General features: G+C 37.3%; 1 protein-coding gene across 3 annotated transcripts; it reads right to left on the reverse strand.

Moving 5' to 3' along the window:
- Nucleotides 1-443: 443 nt before the first annotated feature.
- Nucleotides 444-24020, reverse strand: LOC121321166 (OTU domain-containing protein 4-like). Of its 3 annotated transcripts, none has more exons than XM_041260074.1 (21): nt 23510-24020; nt 23231-23314; nt 23029-23079; nt 22021-22067; nt 20688-20760; nt 19067-19148; nt 18257-18401; nt 15752-15821; nt 15090-15258; nt 14939-15003; nt 14519-14619; nt 13946-14070; nt 12138-12324; nt 11858-11954; nt 10255-10375; nt 9603-9658; nt 8914-9052; nt 8586-8837; nt 8116-8156; nt 7765-7996; nt 444-3368 (listed from the first exon to the last, which is right to left on the reverse strand). In XM_041260074.1, the coding sequence occupies exons 1-21, from the start codon at nt 23654-23656 to the stop codon at nt 3151-3153; spliced, it is 2502 nt and encodes an 833-aa protein (XP_041116008.1). In that variant the 5' UTR covers nt 23657-24020; the 3' UTR covers nt 444-3150. The 3 variants fall into 3 exon arrangements, with proteins under 3 accessions (XP_041116008.1, XP_041116001.1, XP_041116016.1); XM_041260067.1 differs by lacking the exon at nt 11858-11954 and adding an exon at nt 10709-10865 and having other exon boundaries at nt 446-3368; XM_041260082.1 differs by lacking the exon at nt 11858-11954 and adding an exon at nt 10709-10865 and having other exon boundaries at nt 447-3368; nt 15090-15195.
- Between the last annotated feature and the right edge of the window lie 952 nt (nt 24021-24972).

The raw sequence follows: 24972 nt of genomic DNA on the forward strand, positions 1-24972 counted from the left end.
CCCTTGAGCAACCAACCCGACTGAGCAGAACCCTTACCCATATACAGGTACTCTGCATAGGTCTAAGATTTATGGCCTGTGGAACGTTTTTGTATACAGTCAGCGATGTCGAAAATCTTAAGGCAACGAATGCAGAGCTATAAGGAAAGTGTACCTTGCGTTGCTGCTAGCCTTCATGAAATTTCCCAGACATGGTCCAGTGAAGCGGAACAAGGAGGCATTCTATGCTATTGTAGGTAATTATTATAATGTATATTTAATGTTTTTGTTCATATAAATAAGGACAAAACATCTATATGTTTTCTTTTTTTTAAATTATTTTCATTATTAATACATTTTTTATTTATAGGGTTTCCCAACATGGTTGGTGCAGTGAATTGAAATAAACAGTACTGTATATACTCTTTAGGATGTTATGTTTATAAATTGACCATACTTAATTTATTAATCAAAATACAGCAAGATATAAATATATAATATAAATAAGTCAAGGGATTTGTGCTTGTGTACTCAGGATGTGACTATACTTGCGCATTAAGTGTCAGCTACAGGGTGCCAGACTGCCACCCTGGCTTTATTGGCAGTAGCAGGGTTTATTTTTTCTTCCTTTTTGTTTAATAAATATATATCTCTCTTTAACATTATCATACGTTGAAACTAAAATGTGTTGCTCGGAAGCAATAAAAAAAAAAAGTCGCTTCCATTTTTTCAGATTGTTAATAAAGATTACCATGATAACACACTCAAACAGTTGGTTCCACACACATAGATAGAAACATTAACCTGGCTTGAGTTATCTAGATTAATTTAAAACTCAGTCTACGTTCTTGCAACAGTTATTGCTAAGTTATATACTGTTAACTCAAACCAGATAACTTAAACTAAACCTGGCTTTTTTAAACCACATTTGTGAAATAGGCCCCAGGTGCTGGTGTAATTGGTGTAGTAAACATGATTGAAACTGAAAGCTTAACAAATGCCCTACAGCAGACAATGATGATTGATGCAAATTATCTGTAATTCTGTAAGGAACAGGTAACATGAAGTGGGAATATTTAGATTTATTTTCTAACTATTCAGAACTGTTTTAAATATTAAATAAAGATCCAATTCCAGAGACCTTGCATAAGATGTAGTAATTTAAAAACATGCTATCGTACTGCTTTTTTTGGAGATGTAATTTTAAATCAAAGGTATATTAAAATCTACACCAAATCCCCCAAAATTTAAAAGGAGATGTCTATTTGCTGCTCATATTTATGCCCCAGTCTGAAGAGTAAAGCCAGGATGTATTAGTTAGACCTCGCTATGTATTTATTTATTTTTCGCTATTTGAAATCTGGAGACGAAGCCAAGGACTTGAAATAGCAAACCAGGGCTTGTCTGCTTAATGTATCATCCAAGAAACGGGTTTATTAGGTATAAAGGATGTATTTTTTTTCACGGCTTTCTGTGTAATTTACCTATTGCCATGTAATGGGTAATTCCCTGTGAAAAGTCCCCATTTCTGAAGTGTAAGTATACATATTTTCCATCACTTAAAAATAAATAAATAAAACTTATTGACACACTAACTGTTGCACTGTATTTAGCGACCCGACAGCCTGTTCAGGTGGCTTCCTGTTAATGATTGAACATACTGCAAAGACCTTCATGATTTATTTAAAAGTATCTTTAACCAGACACCAGATCAGAAATACTAATGATCTCTCCGTCCAATACAAGAAGGGGACGTGTTCCTTCTATTTAAGAAAATGTGTTGTGTGGACTGCCAAGTGATGCATCCGGCAAAGGCGCTCCGTGGATACAATTAATATTCAGCAGAATACAAGGGAACTAATGATATTTAACAGCACAATTTAAAACATTAACTGAACAGTAATATTTAAATTCAAGAAAGATCACAATTGTTTAAAAAGTTGATAGGTAGCAGAGAATTCATGGAAACCCCCCCGAGGTATAATAACTCCTAATCTCCTTCTGTTTAAGTCTCCACTGGGTATAGGCCAGCTTTTGTAAACTGCTTTACACTTCGTATATACTAAATTAAATCATTAAGGCTGTTAGGTTTATATATATTTTTGTAAACCTTTGTAGTTTAACTTGTGCTGGCTTGCAAGAAAAATAGCTTGATTGAGTCAGTACGCCAGTCAACACAAGATAAAAATCAGCCGTAGATGGACTTGTCAGCTGCTTAGTGTGAGTTTATATTTTCTAAAACATTTATTGGTAATAAGCTAAAATGGAGGAGTTTAAAAAGGTGGCAGTGTTGTTAAATCAGAAAAACTACTGTCTGTAATCCATCGTCTCATTAAATTAATAGAAAACATCAGGAATAGTTGTTAGAGAAATTAAACTTGGGTAATGTCTTTGGGCTGTTATCACTTTCTTCTTTGAATACTTAACACTTTAAACTTATAGGTAGACCAAACATGCTACTACAATTTATATCTGTTTTTAAACATTTTTTAATAGGTACCCCAGCTAACATATATAAAACATCAGGCAAAGGTGCCCTATTCTTCATTTCTATAAAGGACAATAGTTTCAGGCAAAAATGATTGAAACAAACTACAGTGTATTCACCTCAAAAACAAAAGTCAGTTCTCTTAAAGATTTCCAAAATGGACACATTTTAAACAAATGGCAACTCTGCACAAAACAAAACTTAAATCTTTGATTTCTCCATAGTCACAAATTCTGATACATTCACCTAAAAAAAAAAAGACACAACAGGTGTATCCTTCAGTGGGTTTTTTTTTTTTTTTTTTTTTTTTTTTTTTTTACAATTTTTTTTTCCTATAACAAAACAACTGAGGCATTTCCATGAATACAAATTGATCATCATAAAAAGTGCAAAACACAAACATTCAGTGCAATTCTTTAAATCCAGCTAAACAAAATTCAACTATCATCAGTGCCAAACCACTTCATAAAACACCACCACCAGCTTCAGGTCAGTCACAAAAGCTGCTTCTGTGGAGTACCGGTACCAGTGCTGTCTCATAACTGACTGGGTGTGGTTTTAGTTATCTGTCGAATACTTGATTGTTCTTGACCGCATGGGGTAATTTTCAGCAACTTCAGCTTTAAGAAAAAGTGCCAGTGCTCTTTTATATAAGAGTGTGTGTGTATATAGATATAATTTTTTTATGCCGTGCATGGCACACAGTAGTGCTTTGCCTGGACAGCACCTGGACACCTTGCTTGATAGATCCTGTTAGGGTTTGGAAAAACAAAATGCCACAGTATGGCATGTTGACAACTGGGACCAGGATGGCTAAATGATTCAATGGACTGCAGAGGAGACTGCATGCAGGGGGTAGAGATGTGGGCAGGTAAGGGGGGTTGCCCCCAGAAGCAAGGACCTACAGGCAACATAGAAAGCAGCTAGTTAGTTGTGTTAGCAAAAGTAGAAGCGTCATAAAGAGGCATAACATTCGCGTCGGCAGTGTTTATACACGATCACACCCCATGATGTTTTAGTTTTGACACATCTGGTGAACAGCTCCTGGGGGATATGTATTTGCCATGCACTTCTGATCATTATAATTTGGGATTTTAAAAGCCACCCAATACAAATACTGGCAGTGGGTTGCTCTCAAGGCACGATTTAAAACATCCCAACATGCAATATCAAGTTGAATCAGAAAAAAAGTGCAGTCCTTTAATGAAATGCCTTGTACACCTTAAAAGCCAACTATATTATAAATGCATGAACGTGTTTGATTCATGACAAAAACAAAAAACCCAGTAGTTTATGGTTTTACAAACCAGTGCAATACAAAAAATAAAACAATCCAGTGTTGCACACCTATGGCAGCTTTGGAGAATCCCAGGGCTTCACACAGTAGCGGTACATTACACATGATCAAATAGAACTGCCAAGCGATTCAGTAATTCAGCAAATTTTTAAAATGGTAAAGGCACTTAAGCTTTTTTTTATATAGCAAATATTATGAATACAGTTGTACGTCTTGAGAATATGAACTTGGTTACTGAAAAGATGAAGGACTAACAGTACCAATGCTTGGTCTGAATATAGATCAACCATAAAAATGTTAAACCTGTTGTGATTTACCAAGCCATTCACACATGTATTATTTGTGATTATCATCAATACACACTTCAGTATAAAAGTTAAACCAGATTTTAAAACAGTCACAAGATACTTAACTAATTAAAATGTAAAAGACAATATTAGATTTCACTGCTATCAGTGTGAAAATAAAATCTTGAAAAAAAAAAAAAAAAGTGACCAATATCTGGAACTTCAGGTAATACTTTCACCCATTCCAGACATGGTAAATTTGAAAGAAATCTTGTATTTAACAGAGACTGGGCAGAATACAGCTCTGTCTCAGAAAAGCCAATATGGCAAAGGAAACAGAAGCACTTATCTAAGTGAACTCAGTGGCTGAGTTTAACAACTGCAGCTTTAAAAAATACTAGAGATATTTACGCAAATTAAGCTACGATCCAGTAATGTTTCAGTTTTGTTCAACAGTCCTTTAAAATGTATATTTCTCTTTGTAGAATAGGGTTAATTTCGGCAAGTCCTGTTTCTGTTAAAAGTAAAAATTACTTAATGAAATCAGGCAGGGTGGGGGTGTGGGGTTCAAGTGTTTGTGTAACACTCATTTTTAGAACATTTCTTAATTGAAGAAATTGAACATTGGTAAATCACTAAAGCTTAGTTTTTTTGTTGGAAATTTTAAAATACTTGCCATTTGTGTAATGAAATGGTCAAAAAATCAGGATGTAATATTAATGCAGGGGGGAGAACATGCACATATTGGTGTGCTAAGAACTTCTTGAACATCATAAGTATAATCCCCAATTGTTCTTCATAAATCAACAAGGACTGACATTTGAGAATGTACTACAACAATAACTATCATTTTTAATATCATTAATACTACAAAGCATCCTATAGATTTGTTTTTAAATCATTTGCCTTCATTAATGGTACATCGTGATTCTGACCCTTAATTATTTATTTGTTTAATTAGCGGAGGCCTTTATAAAAGACTTTACACAGACTGGGGTGTGAACTATGCATCAGCTGCAGAGTCACTTACATCTCACCTTAAAGACTAAGCATAAGGAGATTAAGTGACTTGTTCAAGGTCACACAGTGAGCGAGCCGGGATTTGAACCAGGTACCTCCTCGTTACAAACCCCTTTCTTTATCCACTGGACCACACAGCCTCAAATTCACACACACACACACTATATATATATATATATATATATATATATATATATATATATATATATATATATATATATATATATATATATATATATAATATATATATATATATATATATATATATATATATATATATATATATATATATATATATATAAATATACACACTGCTGTGCAAAAGTCTTAGACATTTTGCATTTTTCTACTCAAAGCCTCCATTTGTGTTTTCTAACAACCTTGACTTGCATAAAGGAGGAAAAACTGAGTGAAATAGCTCACATCACTTGATTTTCAAGGTGTGGTAGCCGAAGCATAATCAACAAATACAGAGAAACATCATCTGTAATTGGCAAACCCAGGACTGGAAGACCCAAAAAGCTGTCCAACAAGGATGAGCAATACTTGAAGACAATATCCTTAAGGAATAGAAAGAAGACAAACGTTGAATTGACAACAGAACTGGCAGAAGGCACAGGTGTCTTTGTCCATCAAATCAACAGTACAAAGGTCACTCTTGAAATCAGGACAGCTTTTTGGGTCTCCCAGTCCTGGGTTTGTCAATTACAGATGATGTTTCTCTGTACTTGTTGATTAAGTTTCAGATACCACACCTTGAAAATCAAGTAACGCAAGTTATTTCACTCAATGCTTTTCCTTCTTTATGCAAGTCAAGGTTGTTATAATAGTAGAAAACACTAGTGGAGGCTTGGAGTAAATTGTTGATGCTCAATGCAGAGTAGAAAAATGCAACATGTCTAAGACTTTTGCACAGCAGTGTGTGTATTTATATATTTCATTCACAGATGTTAACAGATATTTACATATTAAAAGCAATAACTTACTTCAGCTTTGTGGAGCTTTGCTTTATAAGTATCCCTATCACAACACAAATGGCAAGTATTTAAAAAGTTATACCATTGTTTGGTTTTCTATTTTAGCAGGAGTAAACAAAAAAAATTAAAGAGGTGTAACCAGGAGGTCCCCGGTTCAAATCCAGACTTACTCACTGAGTGACCCTGAGCAAGTCACTAACCTCCTTGTCCTCTGTCTTTCGGGCAAAATGTTGTTAAAAGTGACTCTGCACCTGATACACAGTTCACACACCCTAGTCTCTGTAAGTCACCTTGGGTAAAGGCGGCCGCTAAAAATAAACAAATATAATAATTTCAAAACCACACTCAAATTTCAGTTTTTTCAAATAAATAAATAAAATAAATAAATAAATAAATAAAAATAATAAAGCAAGCCATAGTTGATTTACCAAAATTTAAAATTTTCGTATTGCAAATGAAAAACATTTAAATAAAACATTAATTAAACCACACTTTTTTATAATTATTTCAGGAAACATTCCGAGAATGTAACTGACAAGCATTGCACAGATCAAAAGACCATTCAAACAGGAGCATCATGGTCTAAATCCTGTGGCTCTTCCACTTTCCGTCGGTATTTACCTCTGTAACTCCAGTCCTCATAACTCTGCTGGTAATGCCCTCTTTCTCGTCTGTACCCTCGAGCCCTTTTATAGTGGCCTCTCTTATCCCCATTAACTGCACGTCGAGAATGCTGATTATCAAACTTCTCAGCAAACTGTGAATCCCTGTAACCTCTCCCATCTCTAGGCCCTCTATCTCTATACATTCCCCTGTCATCTGTCCTCCTATAATCAAACCTTTTCCCTTCCTTAAAGGATTGGCTATAGCAAGACCTGCCCTTGCTCCATGTTGCATCACTGTGGTCATCTTCATACTGCAAATCCTCCTTGACAAGACAACTGCCATGAACTGAATTATCAGTTTCTTGCTCTATCGCTACATCTTTAGGATCAGCCCACATTCTACTGCTGCTACCTCTCTCACTGGTAACCCATTCCCTATGTAGACCAACAGTAAATAATGGTGGCCTGCTACCTTCTACTAACTGCACAGGTCTGTACACAGCTTTTGTGGTAGCCCCTGTTTCAGTCTCAGGCTGAACTGATGGGGGCTCTGCCATAGAATCAACACCCTGATCACTCTTAGCGAGTGGCAGTTCCTTAGATGACAAAACCTGATGTGCCTGTTCCCCTGGCAACAAGTGCTGCTGAGGAAGTGGCTTTTGGAAGTGCACTTCCTTTTTTGGCTCATCAAGCCCTCCCTCACTTTGTACAGTGGAAACGTTATGACCACTGTCCTTACTGGCTGAATTCTCTACTACTGGGCTAGCTCTTTCCTCTTCATCTGCGGGGCTGACCTCGAAATATTCTTCGGCAGTGGGGTTTCCAATAGGAAACCCCTGGATTGGGTATCCTAAGTGGAAAGGTGGATAAATTGAAGCGGTAACAGGATAGCGCCCAAAGAACACATTCGGCCCATATGTTGGCCATTTGAGTCCTCCCATGTGTACGAGGGGAAGTGGCATAGTAGGCATTTGGTTATAGCTACTGCACGGTAGGTTTTCAACACAGTAATGTACATCTGAGCAGGGCTCTCCATACGGAGATGGAGTTACTACAGTTGCTGGGGGAGGTGTTGGTGGTTGTGTTTTGCTATCAGTTTGTTCACACTGACCATGAGCTCTTCCAGCAGCTGGCAAGGGCAGGTCCTTGTGGTCTTGAATCGGTATGGTGCAGCTGGCTGAGGTGGAGCTGACGCTCTGACACACGGCAGCACCCTCTGGAAACCAAGTAGTTGCATAGGAAACAGGGCCAGGCATTTTGGGCTGCACTGCACAGGCATTATAATGAGCCTGATGCAGGGGAAAGAGGTAGGAATGGGGTGGCCACGTGGGACAACTGTAAGCCTGTTGAATAAGTTAATACACACATCATCCAAGAGCACTACTTGAAGTCAGGTAGATACAGAAAGTAGAAAATAAATGTGAATTTACAACCCTTATAAAATCAAAATCATGAAACTTGCCTTTAAGCCCAGGTTAAAAAAGAACCTTAGAATGCATTTATCTGCAAAAACAAAACAAATGGTTCTGGTCATTCAGATTCTCCAACAGTTCTAACATGTATAAAAAAAGACTGAAACATTTAAACCTGCTTAACAGTTACACCATTAGACCCAGATTTACTGCAAACTTGACATTTCTAATGGTCAGTTTTTTCTTCTATGATCTATTTATATTAAAGTGATTGAATGCCAGTAATTATTCTTTGCTGGAAACCTAATATTGCGACTTCAAAATCCAACAGTTAATTCTTTGCCTTTTTTAAGAATCACTGCAAACCACACTTCAGGATTATGCCAAGTACACATTGAAGTTAGTTTGTTAAAATTGCAAATGAAAGTCATACACCATTATAAAATCAGTGACACATTAACTTTTTTTTTTTTTTTTTTTTAATAAACGTTAATATCTGTGCAATAAAAAAATTACTTACCACTTGGAAGATCGTCCCCATTTTTACAGTAGGAATACAGCGGTGCAGGGACACCATCTCCCTTTTCATTACAAGGGAACCCAGGGTACAAGAGGTCCTGGTACAAGGCTAAGACCTCAGACAATGGCACTGAGGGCTGGCCTGTCGCCGGCAGAGGAACAGGAAGTGGGGTGATCGGGGCCGCCATCACATTACCATGTGACATCACGGGGCTGGGCACAGTGGCAGGTGCATTAGGTACTGGTGAAATGCCTGTGAAATAAACACCTAACATTACGCACTGGCTCCTTCATCAACAACTAACAGATGCAAAGTGCATGTCGCTCACCTGTTTGACAGCAGGTTGCAGCCTCGTATGGCAGAGGGTCTGCTGGCAGGCAAGTGTGAGAGAAAGAGACAGGAGGCTGAGATCTGGTAAGAGCAACAGGAGCAGGACCTGGACCAGTCGGCCCAGGATTGCTGAAAGCCTGCAAGAGCAAAAAAGGAGTATTAAAATAAACTCAGAACAACAATACCCTTACTTTCCTGATTAAGTGCGTAAAATATCAGCTATAAAAAAGACCAACACCACAACAATTGTACTTGGATACAAATGGCCAATTAGCTAATAAGTCTACCACAATGTGTATTTTTAATGAAGCGATCTACCATCAGGAGGCCTAGTGACCAGCAGAACTGGTCACCCCCCCCCCCCCCCCCCCCTGAGTTATAAAAAGCAAGGAATTGTGGCTTGGTGGCTTGACAGGTCAGGTCACTAGCTTCATGGATTTGAATCTGGCTTGAACCACAAGGGAAATTAGTTCAGTGGTCTATTTTATTCTGAGTAGACATTAGTATACATCTCAAAATCACTTCACAATTTGTCATCTTTTACTTGAAAGGTGCAAGGGGTTTGCCAGGTTAGGAGGTTAAAGCAAGCGGAAGCTAGACTAGTGTCCATAACAATCATGTGTATCAATTTCACCAATAAAAATACATGCAGTGCAAAAAGCTAAATCAACAGCTGAAATGTCTTACCAGAGATTTATTTTGCTCAACTTTCAGTCCTGGTTTGACACGTTGATTCTTTGGGTCTGCAAATATTGCACAAAAATCTTGCATTTAAAAACGACGAAATATAGGTAAGTGTACTCCTATTCAAGTGAAATATATTCAGAACACTGACCAGAAAAAGGGTAGTCCCACACTCACTAAATACTGTTCTAAAGTGGTAAATTCAAACAGATTTGATACAAGCTACTGTCTGGACATTTAACTCAATTATAGAACAAAACAAGCCAAAAGTATGACTTATCCTTCTGGTTACTGATGGCTACTTCAAAACACCACATCAGTTCCCTACAATTTAGCATTCACTATGCTTTATAAAATCACATTAGGAAGCTCCATGTCTCAATCACTATTTTTACATGCAAAACATTTACAGGACACTAGGTCCCTATCTATACAGAGCAAAATAAAACCTAAAATGCTTGACTACACATATGGGATGTTTAAATTAACCAATACTCCACTTATCTGCAAGAAAAACACGCCGTTTGAAATAATGGTCACTGGATTATGAATATGCAATATTTGCCTGTACTTTAATATAATGGATGAAAACATGTGTCAAATCCTACACTTCGATGCTGACAGAGTTAAATGGGAACTGAAAATGACTGCTGACCTTTCTGTCCAGGTTGCTGCGACTCCACTCGCCGCCTTGAGCGCCGCTTCTCAGTACTCTGGGTTTTCTTTGGATTATTAGCATCACTGCTTTGAATGGCGGTTTGACAAACAGTCTGGTTCTTTTCGTTAAAAAAAAAAAAAAATCAAAAGCAGTTAGAATCATGCTTGATGAAGAATATCCTTTAGACTTAAATGTAACTCATCAGGGGTGGAGGGTAGGTAAACCTAGTTATGTGCTGTTAGGCACTATTTGAAGGGAGAAGCCATAGGCAATTTGCCATCCCAATGTGCAGCATTTACAAAGGGCAGACAGTAAATAAACAGAGGCATTGCCTTCCGTCCTCAGACCCACATGCCAGCTTCATAAATACTTGTGTATGGTTGTGCTCTTTAAGGATTATACAGCACCACCTCTCCCTCTATGAAAAGCAAAATACAAACAGTGGGATTACACAGAGTGCTGGAAAGGATTGCTCATCCTTGTGTTGAATCTCCAACAGAGCACGCGACTGTTCGTTAGCTTCTTTAGCTTTCCGCTCTTCCGGTGGCAGACCAAAGTATCTGTTCTCTCCTGAAGTGCAGGAAAATCCAGGGTCTAGGTCACATTTCCTGCAACAGCAGCAACACACACTCAGATGCATGGGTATTATCCATCTGGAATGCGGCAGGGATTGAATGAGGTCACAAGAAACAAAAGCTCACAGTTCAACAAACAGGCGGAAACTCACATAAATCTGGGACGGCAAATTTCAGGCAAAACACACAGTAATTCTTTAAAATGTCCCTACAGTAAATGTGCCAACTCTGTACTGCTTCTCCAAGATAGTATTTGCATTTTCTAGTAGTTTGAAGCTATTTATTAGGTTGGCACGTCTAAGAATTGCATTGTGCATAATTATTTGTGTACGATGACCAGTGAAAGTTAAAAACCCAGAGACCAGTTAGTACACCAGTGTCTCCACTCCATCCATTACACCAGAGTGATTTTCTTGTCCAAAGTGTACCTAAATCTACCCTTAAAGGAATCCTGCTTTGGTCCCTTGAAGCCAAAGCCTGAAGCTGACCCGGAGTAAAAACATCTGCTCCTCCAAAAAGGTACAGAGGCCAAGGATCTAGTCAACAAGCAAGAAGCACATCAAAAGGAACAGATGGAGAAAGATATTGTATATTCTAAACAACCAATGGTTAATGTTGCTTTTCAAAACAAATAATTCATGCACAAAATAAATTCTTAAATCTTCCTAAGTCATTTTGCACTTTCTTAAAATAGTGTTTAAATGATTCATAGGTAATTGTTTCAACCTATGTGTGCTAACTATAGAATATACACATTGTTTTATTCTTATTTATTTGTAATGTAACCAGGTTTAAGCGATTATGGTTAAGCAGGGTTGTCCATATATTCGCCGAGTTCCAGTCTCGATGTATGGAATTTAACGGATTTGAGAAGACGGCAAGGAAAATCTGTAGTATCAAGTACAATCAAAATGCAGCATGTTAATGCATTTTAAACATGCAACATGTTTAACAGGCAGGTGTCAGTGTAGATGCTACTATTAAATAGTAGCTGCAAAAACAGATTTGAATATTCTGATACTCACCACAGGTGGAGGTCTTGGTGTTGATCGGGTTAATACCATTCCAAGTGAAACAAGTGAAGAAACAGCTGCTTGGATTTGTGTGGATTCTTGTTCTCCACTGAGAAAAGAAAAGCAACAATCACCACAAATCCAAGCAGCCGTTTCCTCCCTTGTTTCACTTGGAATGGTAAATTAGCCCGATCAACATCTATGACCCCCGATTGTCTGTAAAGCCATACAAAAAAACAATAGCAAGTTTACTCAAGTAGACTAAATAGTAGTGCTGACAGACGCCTCTGACCTTGCAGTCTGTGGATGAGTCCCGCTGCCTTGTTTCTGCTCAGTAGGGGAGTGTGGGGCCTGCCCTGCAGAAGGACCAGAGTGGTGTGAGGCTCTGGTCAGCACAGCTTGCTGATGTTTTGGAGGCCCTTTTGGTGGAGGTTTGACTGCTTTTGCTGGCTGCTTCACTCCCCTATAGTCAGTAGCATCTGTTGAAGTGACACACATTAATACAATAACAGTTCCTGTATGCAGTACATATAAAACTTGGAGAAAGAGGTATATAAAACTAGAGGTGGGCAACGATACGAAAAGAAAAACATAACCACACAATTGTAAAATACACACACACGTTAACAGATATTTACATATTAAAAACAATAAATTTAACTGTGGTGCTTTGCTTCATAAATATCCATGGAGAAAAACAAGGTCTTGTTATATTTAACAAATCAATCATCAACCTCAAAACCAAAATATTTCCATATTTCACTTCAAGGCTGTTAACTTTCTAGCCATTCTGGAAGTAATTAAGCTGCTCTGTGTACAATTGCTGACTCAACACCTCTAAAAGTATTAACTAAAGTGTCATGCCAAATTGTGCTATATTCTGAGATGTGTTGGATGTTTTTATGCTATTTTGATGTCTAAAAAGTACACCTCATTTATAATACTGAAAGTTTACATTTAACCCACGGTGATAAATTAATAAGAGCGCAAGTAAATCACACTGGTAACATCCAATGAAACTGCGACGCAGGGGAAGGTCTTGAAATAATGTCAAATTCATTAAATATTTAAAATGGTAAACTACTTGTGTGTGGTGTTTCTTAGCCTACAAGTGGCATGTATAGGTGTGATAGAGAAAGAATCAATGCTGTAAGTCTCCCTCCCAACCAGGAAGGGCGCTGTGTAAGGTTGGTAGTACCCTTCCCCATAGACGGGTCAACTTGACTGTGGTGGAAACAGGAAGTGAGTCATCTTGAAGGAAGCACGTAGCTGAGATTGGTTACACCGGGGCACAGAGCTGACTGCAGGGAGGAGTTGGGTAGTACAAAGGGGACACAGCTACGCAAGTACAGCCCCTGGCGCTGAAAACAAAACTGACAGCCGGAGTTTTGTTTGTTGTTTTGTTACGTGTTTGTTTTGTTGTTGCAGAGGAGGATTAAGAGCCAGGTGCTGCAGCTATGGAGACAGTCCACAGCAATGAGCACCTCCCTCACCTCACAGCACCAGCACTCCCCCCTGAGCACTCCCCTCACAGCACCAGCACTCCCCACTGAGCACCTCCCTCCCCTCACAGCACCAGCACTCCCACTGAACACTTACCTTCGCCTCACTGCGTTTGTATTTTTAGAAGTATTAGCAAGCGTACACTCTTTTTTAATCCCACAACATTGCAATTTTGAACAATCATAAAAATATCAATATTGGTGTCCATCACTAATAAAAATATTTGTAAATCCAATCTGCATAAAACACTAACATTGTGTTATTCAAGCTGTTATTTAAATAAGTTTTTTTTTTTTTTTTTTTTAATCACATTAGGAAAGGCTGTAGAGAAAGGTTCTCTCTCTCTCTCTCTCTCTCTCTCTCTCTCTCTCTGTTTCTAGTGTAGCTATGACTGTGCTGATTGAATAGGCTGAGGGAGGAAGGGCAGTCTGTTTACCTTGTATGTATGACTTGCCTTCCAAATGCTGTCAAATAACAGACATTAATGCCCTCTAACCAGGGTTTTATTGGTAAAGATAGAAAATCTGCCGAAAGTATGCTCTTATTTTCACCTAAACTACAGGTAGACTTTCCCCTCCAACTGCATGTGCTTCTTACCGGAGAGCAGATTCTGCCCAGTTACAGGGCCGGGTCTCTTAGGTTTCTTCTCTATCACTGTGCTCCAGCCACTATTGGGGTGGTCCTCTGATGTTGGACGAAGGTTTTTCAGGGGAATCGTGTACCTTAAAACAGAGAAATGTATTTATTATTGCATTAACATAAAAACAGTCCCCATCACACATGGCACCATATAGGGATTGTTGTTGGCATGACAAAAGGTTTTGCATAAAATAAGAATTTTAGGATTGAGAGAGTTTAAAAAAATATATATGTCAAGTAATCAAAGAAACTAAAAAATGATATCGCAAAAGTCTACTGGAAGCCAGAATATAGTACAAGATGATTTCAGGTGAGATTTCAAAATGACAAATTTTTCAATGTGTCTGTTTATGAAGTATATGGAAAGCAACATGCAATTCAATATGTTAACGTAACATTATTCAGCAGGTTTCATTTTGAAGCAAAATTAGTTAATTCTACAGGGTGATGCATAACTTTTAGCCATAGCTGTAAGTATTTATAATAAATAAAATTATATAAACTGACCAATTGCCAATTAGTCCAACTTACTTCGCTCCAAGTTCTTCAACAAAAACCACCACAGGACCATCATCATGGCTGACTTCTTGAATGTAGGCTTTATAGAACCTCCCACTAGGATCCAAACGCACCTAGAACACACCCACCTGGTATTTAAAGTCAGGGTCCTGCTTATCACGCAGTTTAACATTTTCACATTCATTCTCTCCAACAGTATAATGAATCTGATCAGATGGCTGTCAATTGGATCTCACTGCAAACAGTTTCCAGAACACTATTTGGCAGTAGAAAAAGGCTTATTTATCCCAAACTTTAGATCTGTACCTTCATCACTAATATACTCTACGAAGGTACGAAGACAGCAGTGGACTTATTATGCTTCTCTTCTTAAATGGTATTAACAAGCTATGGGTTGCCCAAGAAGCGAGAGACAGAGTTTAAAATCCTTACCTTGCATTTGTCTCCAGTGGTGTACTGCATTCCAGCAGCTATGAAGTAATCCATTTTTTGTTGGGCTGTAAAACATTAAATGGATGCATATTTAGTAGCCAGACTACAGCCCCACACTCTTCATGACCAAACAGTGGCACTAGTGCCTTACCTCTTTTAGACTTTAACCAGACATCAAACTCCACATTTCTGTATACTGCTGGGTCGAGAGACTGGAGCACCCTCCTGGATAGGGGGGCAGAAGCAGGACTGGAATCCTTACGAATGGGAATCCATAGAAACAGAGGTGCATATGTAAATACGGTAACAAAGTGTACTCCCTAAACAGAAGAAATCTATATATAAGGTAGCCATATTGGGTCAGAGACCAATGTCACAGTCACCAACATATTTAGTATACAAACACTGAAAATAAGTCAGTACCTAAAACAAACAAACAAACAAAGTCTCAGATATGAGGCAGTGCAGCAACTGCAGCTTAAAAAATGACTGTGGGTCTTCAACAATATTAAGTCAAAGACAAGGGTACAGTTAGATTTTGCCCATTAAAAATATTAAGTTGCAAACTGAAAGAGTCACTTAAATCTGCACCAAATTGAGAGCACCAACACAGTAATGAGACTCGCTTGAGTTTCTAAGTCATTACTTTCTGTTGGGAGTTTCTAGGCAGCAAACAGGTACTGGGACCAATTTCATTATTTCAAATACCATCAAAAAATATATATTTTTTTTTAAACAAGTACTGGAATCCAGGACTGGGTGCCAAGTTCTTTCAAAACTCTACAATATATATATTTTTTTACTTAAATATACCTTAGGGTCCTGCTTATTATACCAGGACCGGACTGTATTCATGTCAGCAGGTTCAGCAGCTCCTTCAGTCCTGTTTGTGGGAAGAAAGTGGAGTAAAATTAATGGTTTCAGTTTGGGGATCTTCATTAACATTATGAAACCTACTAATTTAATGAGGTAATGGCCAGATATACTGTATCCATGTAACAGTAGAACAGAAAAGCAAATGTAACTTCAACAGTACAAATTCCCAACCATCATGACAAGGACCTAGTGGGCAGCGTCAATAGGGATCTACAATTTTACTGTGTCTTTCCAGTTTGCTAACCAAGCCCAGCAAAGACCTGGTTATACATTACTTATACTGAGCTTCCCTTTAATAACACTGCCAAGCCACATTGTCATCTGTTCCAACTTATCAGAAACTGATTAAGTAGCTGGGAAACTGACACCTGTTGCACAATTAACAGACGTTATTGGTGATTCAATTGAGTTTGTGAAATAATGAAGACAACGTTTATAATGCTCGTTACACATACCTAAGGTTTCTCCACTAGACCCCCCAAATCTGCGGATACATGTAATGCTCAAAAGAGGAGTTACACTTAAAGCCAACATGTCTTAGTCTACATGTCCTGGTATCAATACTTCGGTTCATTATGAAAAATTAAACATGGACCAATATTTACAAATACAGTGCAGCCTACTTCCATATCTTATAAAAATGCAGATTTTTGGCAATAAGCAATAGCACAGGTATATATATTTCAAATAATAACCTACAAGTCTAAAGAGGTTTACTATATTTAGGGCAAGAAGTTTTCATGTTTTATTTTTGATCACATGATCCTTTAAATGTATTTTGAACAGATCCCGTTTCCTAATTAATCTATGACAAAGCTGTTTTTTTTTACCTTCATAACACGACTGAGCCCTTCTATCCACCCCCCAAACAGGACTACGCTAATTGCTCATCACTGCTCCTAATTGCAGTTCATTCTTGCAGTCACCTAGTTTATCGTTGTGCTTCTGTTATTCTCACTCATTTAACAGAGTTGTCCTGACAATACCCAGTACAGTGTACACTGATAGCAAGTCCATCATTTAATCTCCTTGATTTGTAGCAAAGAGAAAAAAAAACAAACATATTTTAAACCCAGTTTGTAATGAATAGTTCTCTCTTTATTAGGATGCAGAGATAGCTACCAATTAAGATTTAAAAGGGTGGTAGAGATTTGGAAAACAAAAACCAAAAAGTTCAGCCCTAACTATATTACTGGGAGGGACAGTTATTTTACAACCCGGAATTACTGGATTCTTCTGACTACTACTTTACATTGGCAGTACATGTAACCATTAAACTAGGAGTGTATCCTTGAGATATACATCTCATCTCTAAGCAGTTTATTGTGCTTGAGTGACCTGCCCTCGATAGCAAATCAGGACTGGCAATAAGTTTCACAGTGGACCGGCAGCAATCACATACTGCAGCAGAAAGAATAAGAAGCACTACATTACAAACATGTCTCAAAAGGAAGTTAGAACCTGTTAATCACACATTCTTTGCAAAATAACTAAATGCAACATCAGTACTTTTCTTTTGCTTACCTTCTTTCGCAGTTAATAAAACGCATAAGGATAAAAGAAATGAAAAATAACAATCTTCTAAAAAGTACTAATGGAAACAAAACTGCACAATGACCTGGTGCAAAGAAAAGAAACTGAATACACTGCACCAGGTGCTATTTATTAACTACCAGGGGAATTGGTCATTCCCCCACCTCATCAGAAACACCTGTCTTCTACCCTGTTGTCATAGAAACTTAACTCCCTCATTTAGCAGGATAAAAAACCCCTTCCCCTCCCTCCTCTATGGGAATTGACTCTACCTTTCAACCGTGACCATGTATCATGAGATATACTTATATTTCTCCCCCAAAGGCACAGTTTACTCACCACTGTGGATTTCAAGTAACCGATACACCCAGATTATCAAAGTATATCCCTTTTCACATTCATATAGAGGTGATAATACAGTCACTTGGCTCTGTTGTGGAAAAAAACTTTCACCACTGAGCAATAAAATTAAGCACATGAAGGCACAAAAACGGACAACCAAAATCTAGCTGACTGCAGTGCGTGTTCCTGCATTACTGTTTAATGCAATGGAGGGTTTTCATCTTCAAGTTGGCGTTAAAAAACAAAAAAAATGCAGCAATTTTACATCATCTCACCACCTCTTGACAGCTGCGATTCTTTAACTCGTTTTTCTCCCACAGCAGCAATGTGACTTCATGAACCCCCTAAATAACAAGCAACTATATAGTGCAACAAAGAGGGGAAGCTTCCACTGAATAGGAGATTATTCATTGAACAAACAGCGCTTTATATATATTTTATATATATATATTACACATCTTTAAAATGATTTCACACATGCTACACAGCTCCACCTAGTGGCTACATAATGTAAACCATTAATTGTTTACTGATTGTGCCCTACCCGTGAGTAGGTTAAATCCTTACCTATTAGCATCCAAATCAGACTCATCGCTGCTGACACATTCCTCACACGCACCTTGATCGGACTCACTGCAGCTCTGAAGACTGGAAGTTTGTTTGCTGCTATCCACTCCCAACACCTTGTCATACAGCAGTTCATATACAATAGCTGGGAACAAATGAGGAAGACATGTAATGCAAGCTGCAAGGCAATCTGCAGATCTGCTCTGCTCTTAGCAGCTTCTTTCGTTTTACAGAAATGAACACCAGAAACGTGTTTCTGGATGCATGATTCAGTGAAAATATTCAGATCACTGGTGAAAAGAAAAAAAAAGTCAAATTACTAATCAAAATGGCTGAACTGTGTAACATGTATCGTTAGATATCCTGAGTTTTGAGGTTTTCTGTCTTTACTCCTTTTTTTCAAATTACACGGGGTTGGTCCTTCATAAAATAACATTCTTAGCTACTTCTTTTCTAGGTTTTGCGCCCCCTACTTTCAGAGGGTTGTTTTTGTAATCTTCTAGGGATTCATACTTTTTGACTGATGAGGATTACAGTACTTACCAGACTGTATAGCTTGAGAGGATGTTATCCAGTTCAAAGCAATGCCATTCTAACTATTCTATTTTGGGGGATGCGAGCCAAAAATACATGCGCTCCGAAAAACATATCTGCAGAATTCTACTTGATCGCCTTATGACGATCTACAAATCAGTTTAGTGGTAGACTCCATTTTTTTTTAAATGCCACAAACTTAGACGTTTCTTCTGAAAGGGATATGCTAGATACACTACAAGATGAAAGAATAAATAATATAGTGATTGTACTTACACTGGCATAAAGCTGCAGCTTCAGTAAACTGCTTGGGGTAGACACAGTCATAGTGATTTCCATTTAGGAAACATAGGCTAACCTATCAGAGAAAAAAAATATATATATATATGTTTTTTGTGAATCCTTACAGTGAAACTTGCATCCCAAGTGTGTGTGCTGCCTGACTCCATGCCACAATAAAGAAAATGGAGAACCAGAGATTTCTCTGGGTTAATACGTGTCAATAAGAGTTTAATGGCGCTTTACAAAACAAACAGCGACGGCAGTTGTAGAAAGGAAGGGTGCAAATGTAATCCTATTAGTCAACGTAACAGAACAAGCAAAAGCAGGCAGGGAGCACAATGCAGTGCTGATACAGGGAAATCGCTCCTCAATCAAATTAATCTGTTCTCACTTTCTTCACACAGACTTCAGCACTGGTAAATCTTTGTATATAAAGTTATTCTGGGAAAACCTCCATCTTATCGTAGTGCTCTGGTAACCACCAGTACTAGTACCTACCAACTTAGACCCCAGTCAACATTACATTCTTCAATTCCAAAAATATGTACCGTGTCTGGGCTTTCAGTTATTCTGCCCCTTGGTCATGGAACAACCTTCAAAAACACTTAAAACTGTCTGATTTAAATAGCATTAAGACATTTTAAAAATCAGGTTGGAAATGGTATTTCTGATAAATGTACTTGTTTTAATTCATTTTACAGTTACAAATAATCCAATGAAATGTACTGATTAATTACTTTTCAGTGGTATTATTATTTTTGAAATGTTCATGTTAATCGATGTAGTTTGATCTGTGTGATTGTTTCTGCATTGCTGCCTTCTTGGCCAGGTCTCTTGAAAAATAGATTTTGAATCTTAGTGTGACTTCCTGGTTAAATAATTAAAAAAAAACCTTATATACCACGTGAACTAGAAAATGCTGGAAAGTTTATCGAGAGAGCCGACATGACAGACAGGCTTTTTCCTCATCCGATAGACAGTGAAACCCCAGATTGTCTCCAACCCTGCTGGATTTGAGCTGCTTTGTCTTTGCATAGACTGTTATGAGAGATCCTTATGTAATACATTTCCTTAAATGCTTTGCGAGTATGTCCTTCCTCAGTTAAAAAGGATATTCCTAGTGATTTTGGTATAACACAAAGACAAATGCGAACAACTGAAAATACTTATTTTAAAGTATGACATATTGCTAGTTGCATCATCTTTATCTTATTAAAAAACTAAATTTAAATTAGTGGGTTTATATTTTAGAATTCTTATTATTTGGAGTGTGGAGTTTGTGAATTAAATGGTCATGGATCAGGAGAGGACTTTAACAGCACTGGCTACCTGCAAGTTTAACCATGAATGCCCCCCCAACAACTGCCAATAAGTTGACTGCTGTAAATAAATGCTTACAGTCTGAGGCCACTGTTAAATTGTACTTCAATAGGATCTTAAAATTCATGTTCGCCTTAGAATAGGAAGTAAGCCAGCTGATAAATGTCTCCGGATTTCCACGTAAAACCCAGTGGTGCTTTAATTCACTCTCACAGAAGTACACTTCACTTTCTCACTGAAGCTAAATGTTTTACACAATGCCTAACCCTTATTTCTGTTCACCAATCTACTTTACCTTGTCGGGAAAGTTGTTTTCAGTTATATTGACTGGTGGCTTTCCTGGTTCCTGATAGATTAAAAAATCGTGCCTATAAAAAGAAGCAAACAAGGTATCTAAATATCTAGCCAAATATCTTTACCACAAAAGACCTATGTATACAACATTTGATCTTTTAACAAATGCCTTTGTTACTTCTACCTCTAATTTGGTCTACATTTAATTTTATCTATTTTTATTAAATAACAAAGAACATGGACTACTCTGTAGTGTACTTGTTTTTCCACTGACAATTTTCAAGAAACATGGCAGGATGAAGGCTAATAAAACAGCAGTATGTTAGCCGTTCACACACCAGAGCATGGCTAACCCTAGTTCACAGTCATTTGTTACTATGCTAAACTGTGGTATATAGGAGGGTTTTTTTTTTTTTTTTTTTTTTTTTTAAATAGTTAAAAGTGAAACAGCTTTTCAAGTTTCCAGAAATCAAGCAACCATAACACAGTCAGCTTTGATAGATTATATAGTATATGCACTATTGGGAGAGGCGTTTAACAAGCAATAAATAAATAATGTTATATTTGTATGCAGCATTTTGCATAACGGATCCACTTAAACGCTCATCCATGTGTGATGCAAACCTGTGAATCTGCCTGCACTCAGTCAAATTCAGTAGCCTGCAAATACTATAGGAGAGCTTTCATGCCATATACTGCACGTTCATCTTGTTGCACATGGATTGCATCAGATGTCTTGTAAGGAATGGAATAAAATCGTCAGAGATCTGTACAGAGCCGACAGTGAGAACTGTGTAAGAAGCAGGGTTACCTCCTCTTTACATATTAAAGCAACAACTACAGTGTATTGAATCTAGTTTTTTTATACTAGGAAGGGAGACATTATCTCCAAGTACACTTGATGCATCTTCCAGTTACATCTATTATATGAAATGCATCTTTACTTTCACTTTTCCTGGATTAAAAAAAAGTGTTACTTCTGTGCAGACAGTTACTTCAACCTAATCAGACTTGGATCTGTAACAGGGTGCTGTCACTATGCTAACATGGACCCTTTGTGATTTTTTTTGTTTACTCAAACTGTTTTGCCTCATGTTATTGCTGGATAACATGACTTAGAATCACAAAGAAAGTTGGCAGAGAAACAGTATTTAAAATCATCTAATCAGTAAATTAACTATATTATTCATTAGTTGAAATGTCTGCCCTTTGTGCATAGTAGGCCAATGGTGATAAATCCAAGCATTCTACCTTCAAATTCTGAGAGCTAAAGAAAGCATGTTATTATAAATTGATGTTAAACTGCAAATCTGTCTACCTCCACTAATCCTTACTTGTATATCAGAGACAAGGCACTTATTTCCACTTCTCCAACCCAGATCTGTGTGAAAAACAAAAAGGCTGTTACAGACATTAGAGGTAAATAATCTTTTTACCAAACTGTTTCAACAACCATTCCAGAGACCAACAAAAGCAATATGCCATAAACCCACACATGTAAAGAGACTGAATGTAAAACTGAAACAAACATAGTAAAGGAGTTAAACTGTTAACTGCAGAGGGTCTGCCTGACTACTCCTCTTTAATCACTAAACTACAGATGACCTTTACCATTTCTGTACATTTCAATAGTTTGCAGCAAAATACTTAAAGGCATTTTATTTTAAGAGCAAACGCACAATAGTTAGCATCTGTCAATCCTTTATCTTAGGAACTTGCTGGGCTCTTAAATGTGCCTGAGTGTGTAAATAAAACAGGCACAACAGTGGCAGTGTACTTACTGCACATGCTGTAAAACATATTATGAAACAATATATCACCCATTATAAAAGGATGGCGTGATTTTTTTTACTTTAATCAACTTACAGGCCAATACTGATGGAAAATTATTGAACAAGTAGGCTAAATCATCATTACCTATGCCTACTGTAAATTCAACACACAAACACCTCTACAGACCCCCAGATTTTTACATTCTCAATAACTGATGAACAATAAAATGTGCTACAAAAGTTTTATCATATGTTGGGTGAACTTTGGTGGTTTGCATATTGCCCTGTTTTTTCTTTCTTCTTTTCCTCACACCATCTGCCTTTGTGGAGAAGTAACAAGTAATACAAGCCCAGTTACTGGCAGCTATGTACTGTAATAAAATATGTTGGTAAACAAAATAAACCTGGGACACAATAAACAGAAGCTTACATGAAAATAATTATATTACCTTTCTTAGATTATTTAAAATTAATTTTTATTCTTTTAAGAGTGTGATACTAGAAGAACATGGTTTATGCTCCAAAGAAATATGAAATATAAAATACCCCAAAAGCGTCCCCAGTTTATACCTGTGGATTTTCCAGTCGCTTCAGGTACTCCTCGAACGTCCCTTCAATGAACTGCAATTATAAATACATTTTAAATAATAATGTTAATGAAAATGTAAGTGTTAATAATGACTTGCAACAGTGAAAAAAAAAATCGATTACGCCTTTCTTAATTAAAATGTGTCAATATAAAATGTTAAGTGAAAAAAAAAAAAAATCTTACCGCTTCGTATTTTGATCTGTTCCTTCTTAAGTAACTTACACAACTATGTCTTACTTCTAGATGTCGACTCTGACAATGGAGTATCTAGGTAGAAAACAAAAATGTGTTAAAACCAATTAACTATGGTGACCTAACATAGAACCATGGAAACACCAGTTATTTGCGAAGTCCAACCATCTATCACACGTGTTCACTTTACCTGGTTTTCCAAAGCAATTAGCACGTTAAATGGTATTCATTTCCGTCAATTTACTTAAATGACGGTGTTCATTCTCTTACCTGTTCAGCCACTGCTCTGAACAGACAGGACCCATCTTTTGCTATTTCCTTTCGATACAACCCCTGAGATCGCAGATATTCGTCCATTAACTTTTCGGTTTTCATGCAGTCATTGCTGACTCGATCTTGTTGTAAACATGTATCCATTTTTATTTAAATTTAAACAAGCGCATACCGGCTACTAGTAAACTGGCAGCGAGACATCCCAGGAAGTGAAACCTAAATGAGACAGAGTTTATTTTTCAACAAAATATCGTAAGTTTCGGTTCTCGAGTTTTGCAGTCCAAAAATTAGCAGCAAGGTAAACATTGCGAAAGAAAATGTGGGGAAGAAACAAAAACGTCCTACAGGTAGACTTATTAAGCTGTGCAATTATGAATAGTTTCAATCCTTAAACATTTGAGTACAGTGTAAAGTACACACTGACTCCCGCAATGAAAGTGCTTTTGCTAGCTTGCTTTGTTTTGCTTTTATTTTAGATTTGACTGCTCAGTTTAGCTCGCGGAGCAATCGGAGCGATGCACCCTGGGTGTTGTAGTAGGAAAACTTTGTGGTCCAAACAAACTACATTTCCCAATAGGCAATGCTATCTATAGTCTAGTTATCGTACTTTCTTAAATAAAAGACTTGCTAGTGCCAGGATTCCTGGTGAAGATATAAAAATATAATGATGTTATAATAGTTTAACCAGAAGGAGCTATTTTTTGTTACTGCAGTAGTAGTCATTTTATACCTAAAAATCACACCAGTGTAAATAATTTCATTGCTCAGAGTTAGTATAAAACTCACATATTGTGAGTGGCGTTTTGTAATTACAATACGCTATTGTGTGTGTTTCATTATTCATCAAGTCGTACGCATATTAAAATCAGTCTAAAAAGTGATTCGCGAGCTTTCATAGATGACAGTAAACAGCCGCCCAATACCAAATTGTACAACGCAGTAAGTGCAATGCAAGCTCGGACATACAAATGTGCTGTAAATTAAACTCCCTCCTACAACTTTCCTGGAATAATTTCCACCAGTGACTACTACATATTAACACTACATTGTTCAGATAGGTTCGCCAGTGCGTTATTCCCATCTTTGAGCAAATGTTTTACCGGCGCAGAATGGATAAAATACAAGTGGGGAGACATGTTCATATTGAGGTGAAATGACAGGGGAAATGCAAATATAATACTCAGACAGCCCAAAAGCAAGGTATGCAAGCTGAAGGCTTAATTTAACCTGACACGGTTTTGATTACTTAAGATTTGATTTGTTTTTGGGCGAGACCTTTACATGCACGAAGCATGGAAGACACCATACCGGCGTTAATGCAGAATCTAGTTTAAAAAATAAAATAAAAATACAAACAAAAATAAAGATTGTTACTGCCTGGTTCTGCTAATTGTGTATTTTATGTAGTCTATAATTAACTCCATTCTGACTCTAGAACTAAACTATCGCGATGAGATGGA

The sequence above is a fragment of the Polyodon spathula genome, chromosome 1, assembly GCF_017654505.1.
Source record: "Polyodon spathula isolate WHYD16114869_AA chromosome 1, ASM1765450v1, whole genome shotgun sequence".
NCBI lineage: Eukaryota > Metazoa > Chordata > Actinopteri > Acipenseriformes > Polyodontidae > Polyodon > Polyodon spathula.

Coding starts and splice junctions, on each gene's coding strand:
- LOC121321166 (XM_041260067.1), bottom strand. CDS start 23,656: ATGGATACATGTTTACAACAAGATCGAGTCAGCAATGACTGCATGAAA. Junction 15,004..15,089: donor CTGGTTAAAGTCTAAAAGAG/GTAAGGCACTAG, acceptor AATGTTTTACAG/CCCAACAAAAAATGGATTAC. Junction 10,866..12,137: donor ACTCATCCACAGACTGCAAG/GTCAGAGGCGTC, acceptor CTGCTGTTGCAG/GAAATGTGACCTAGACCCTG.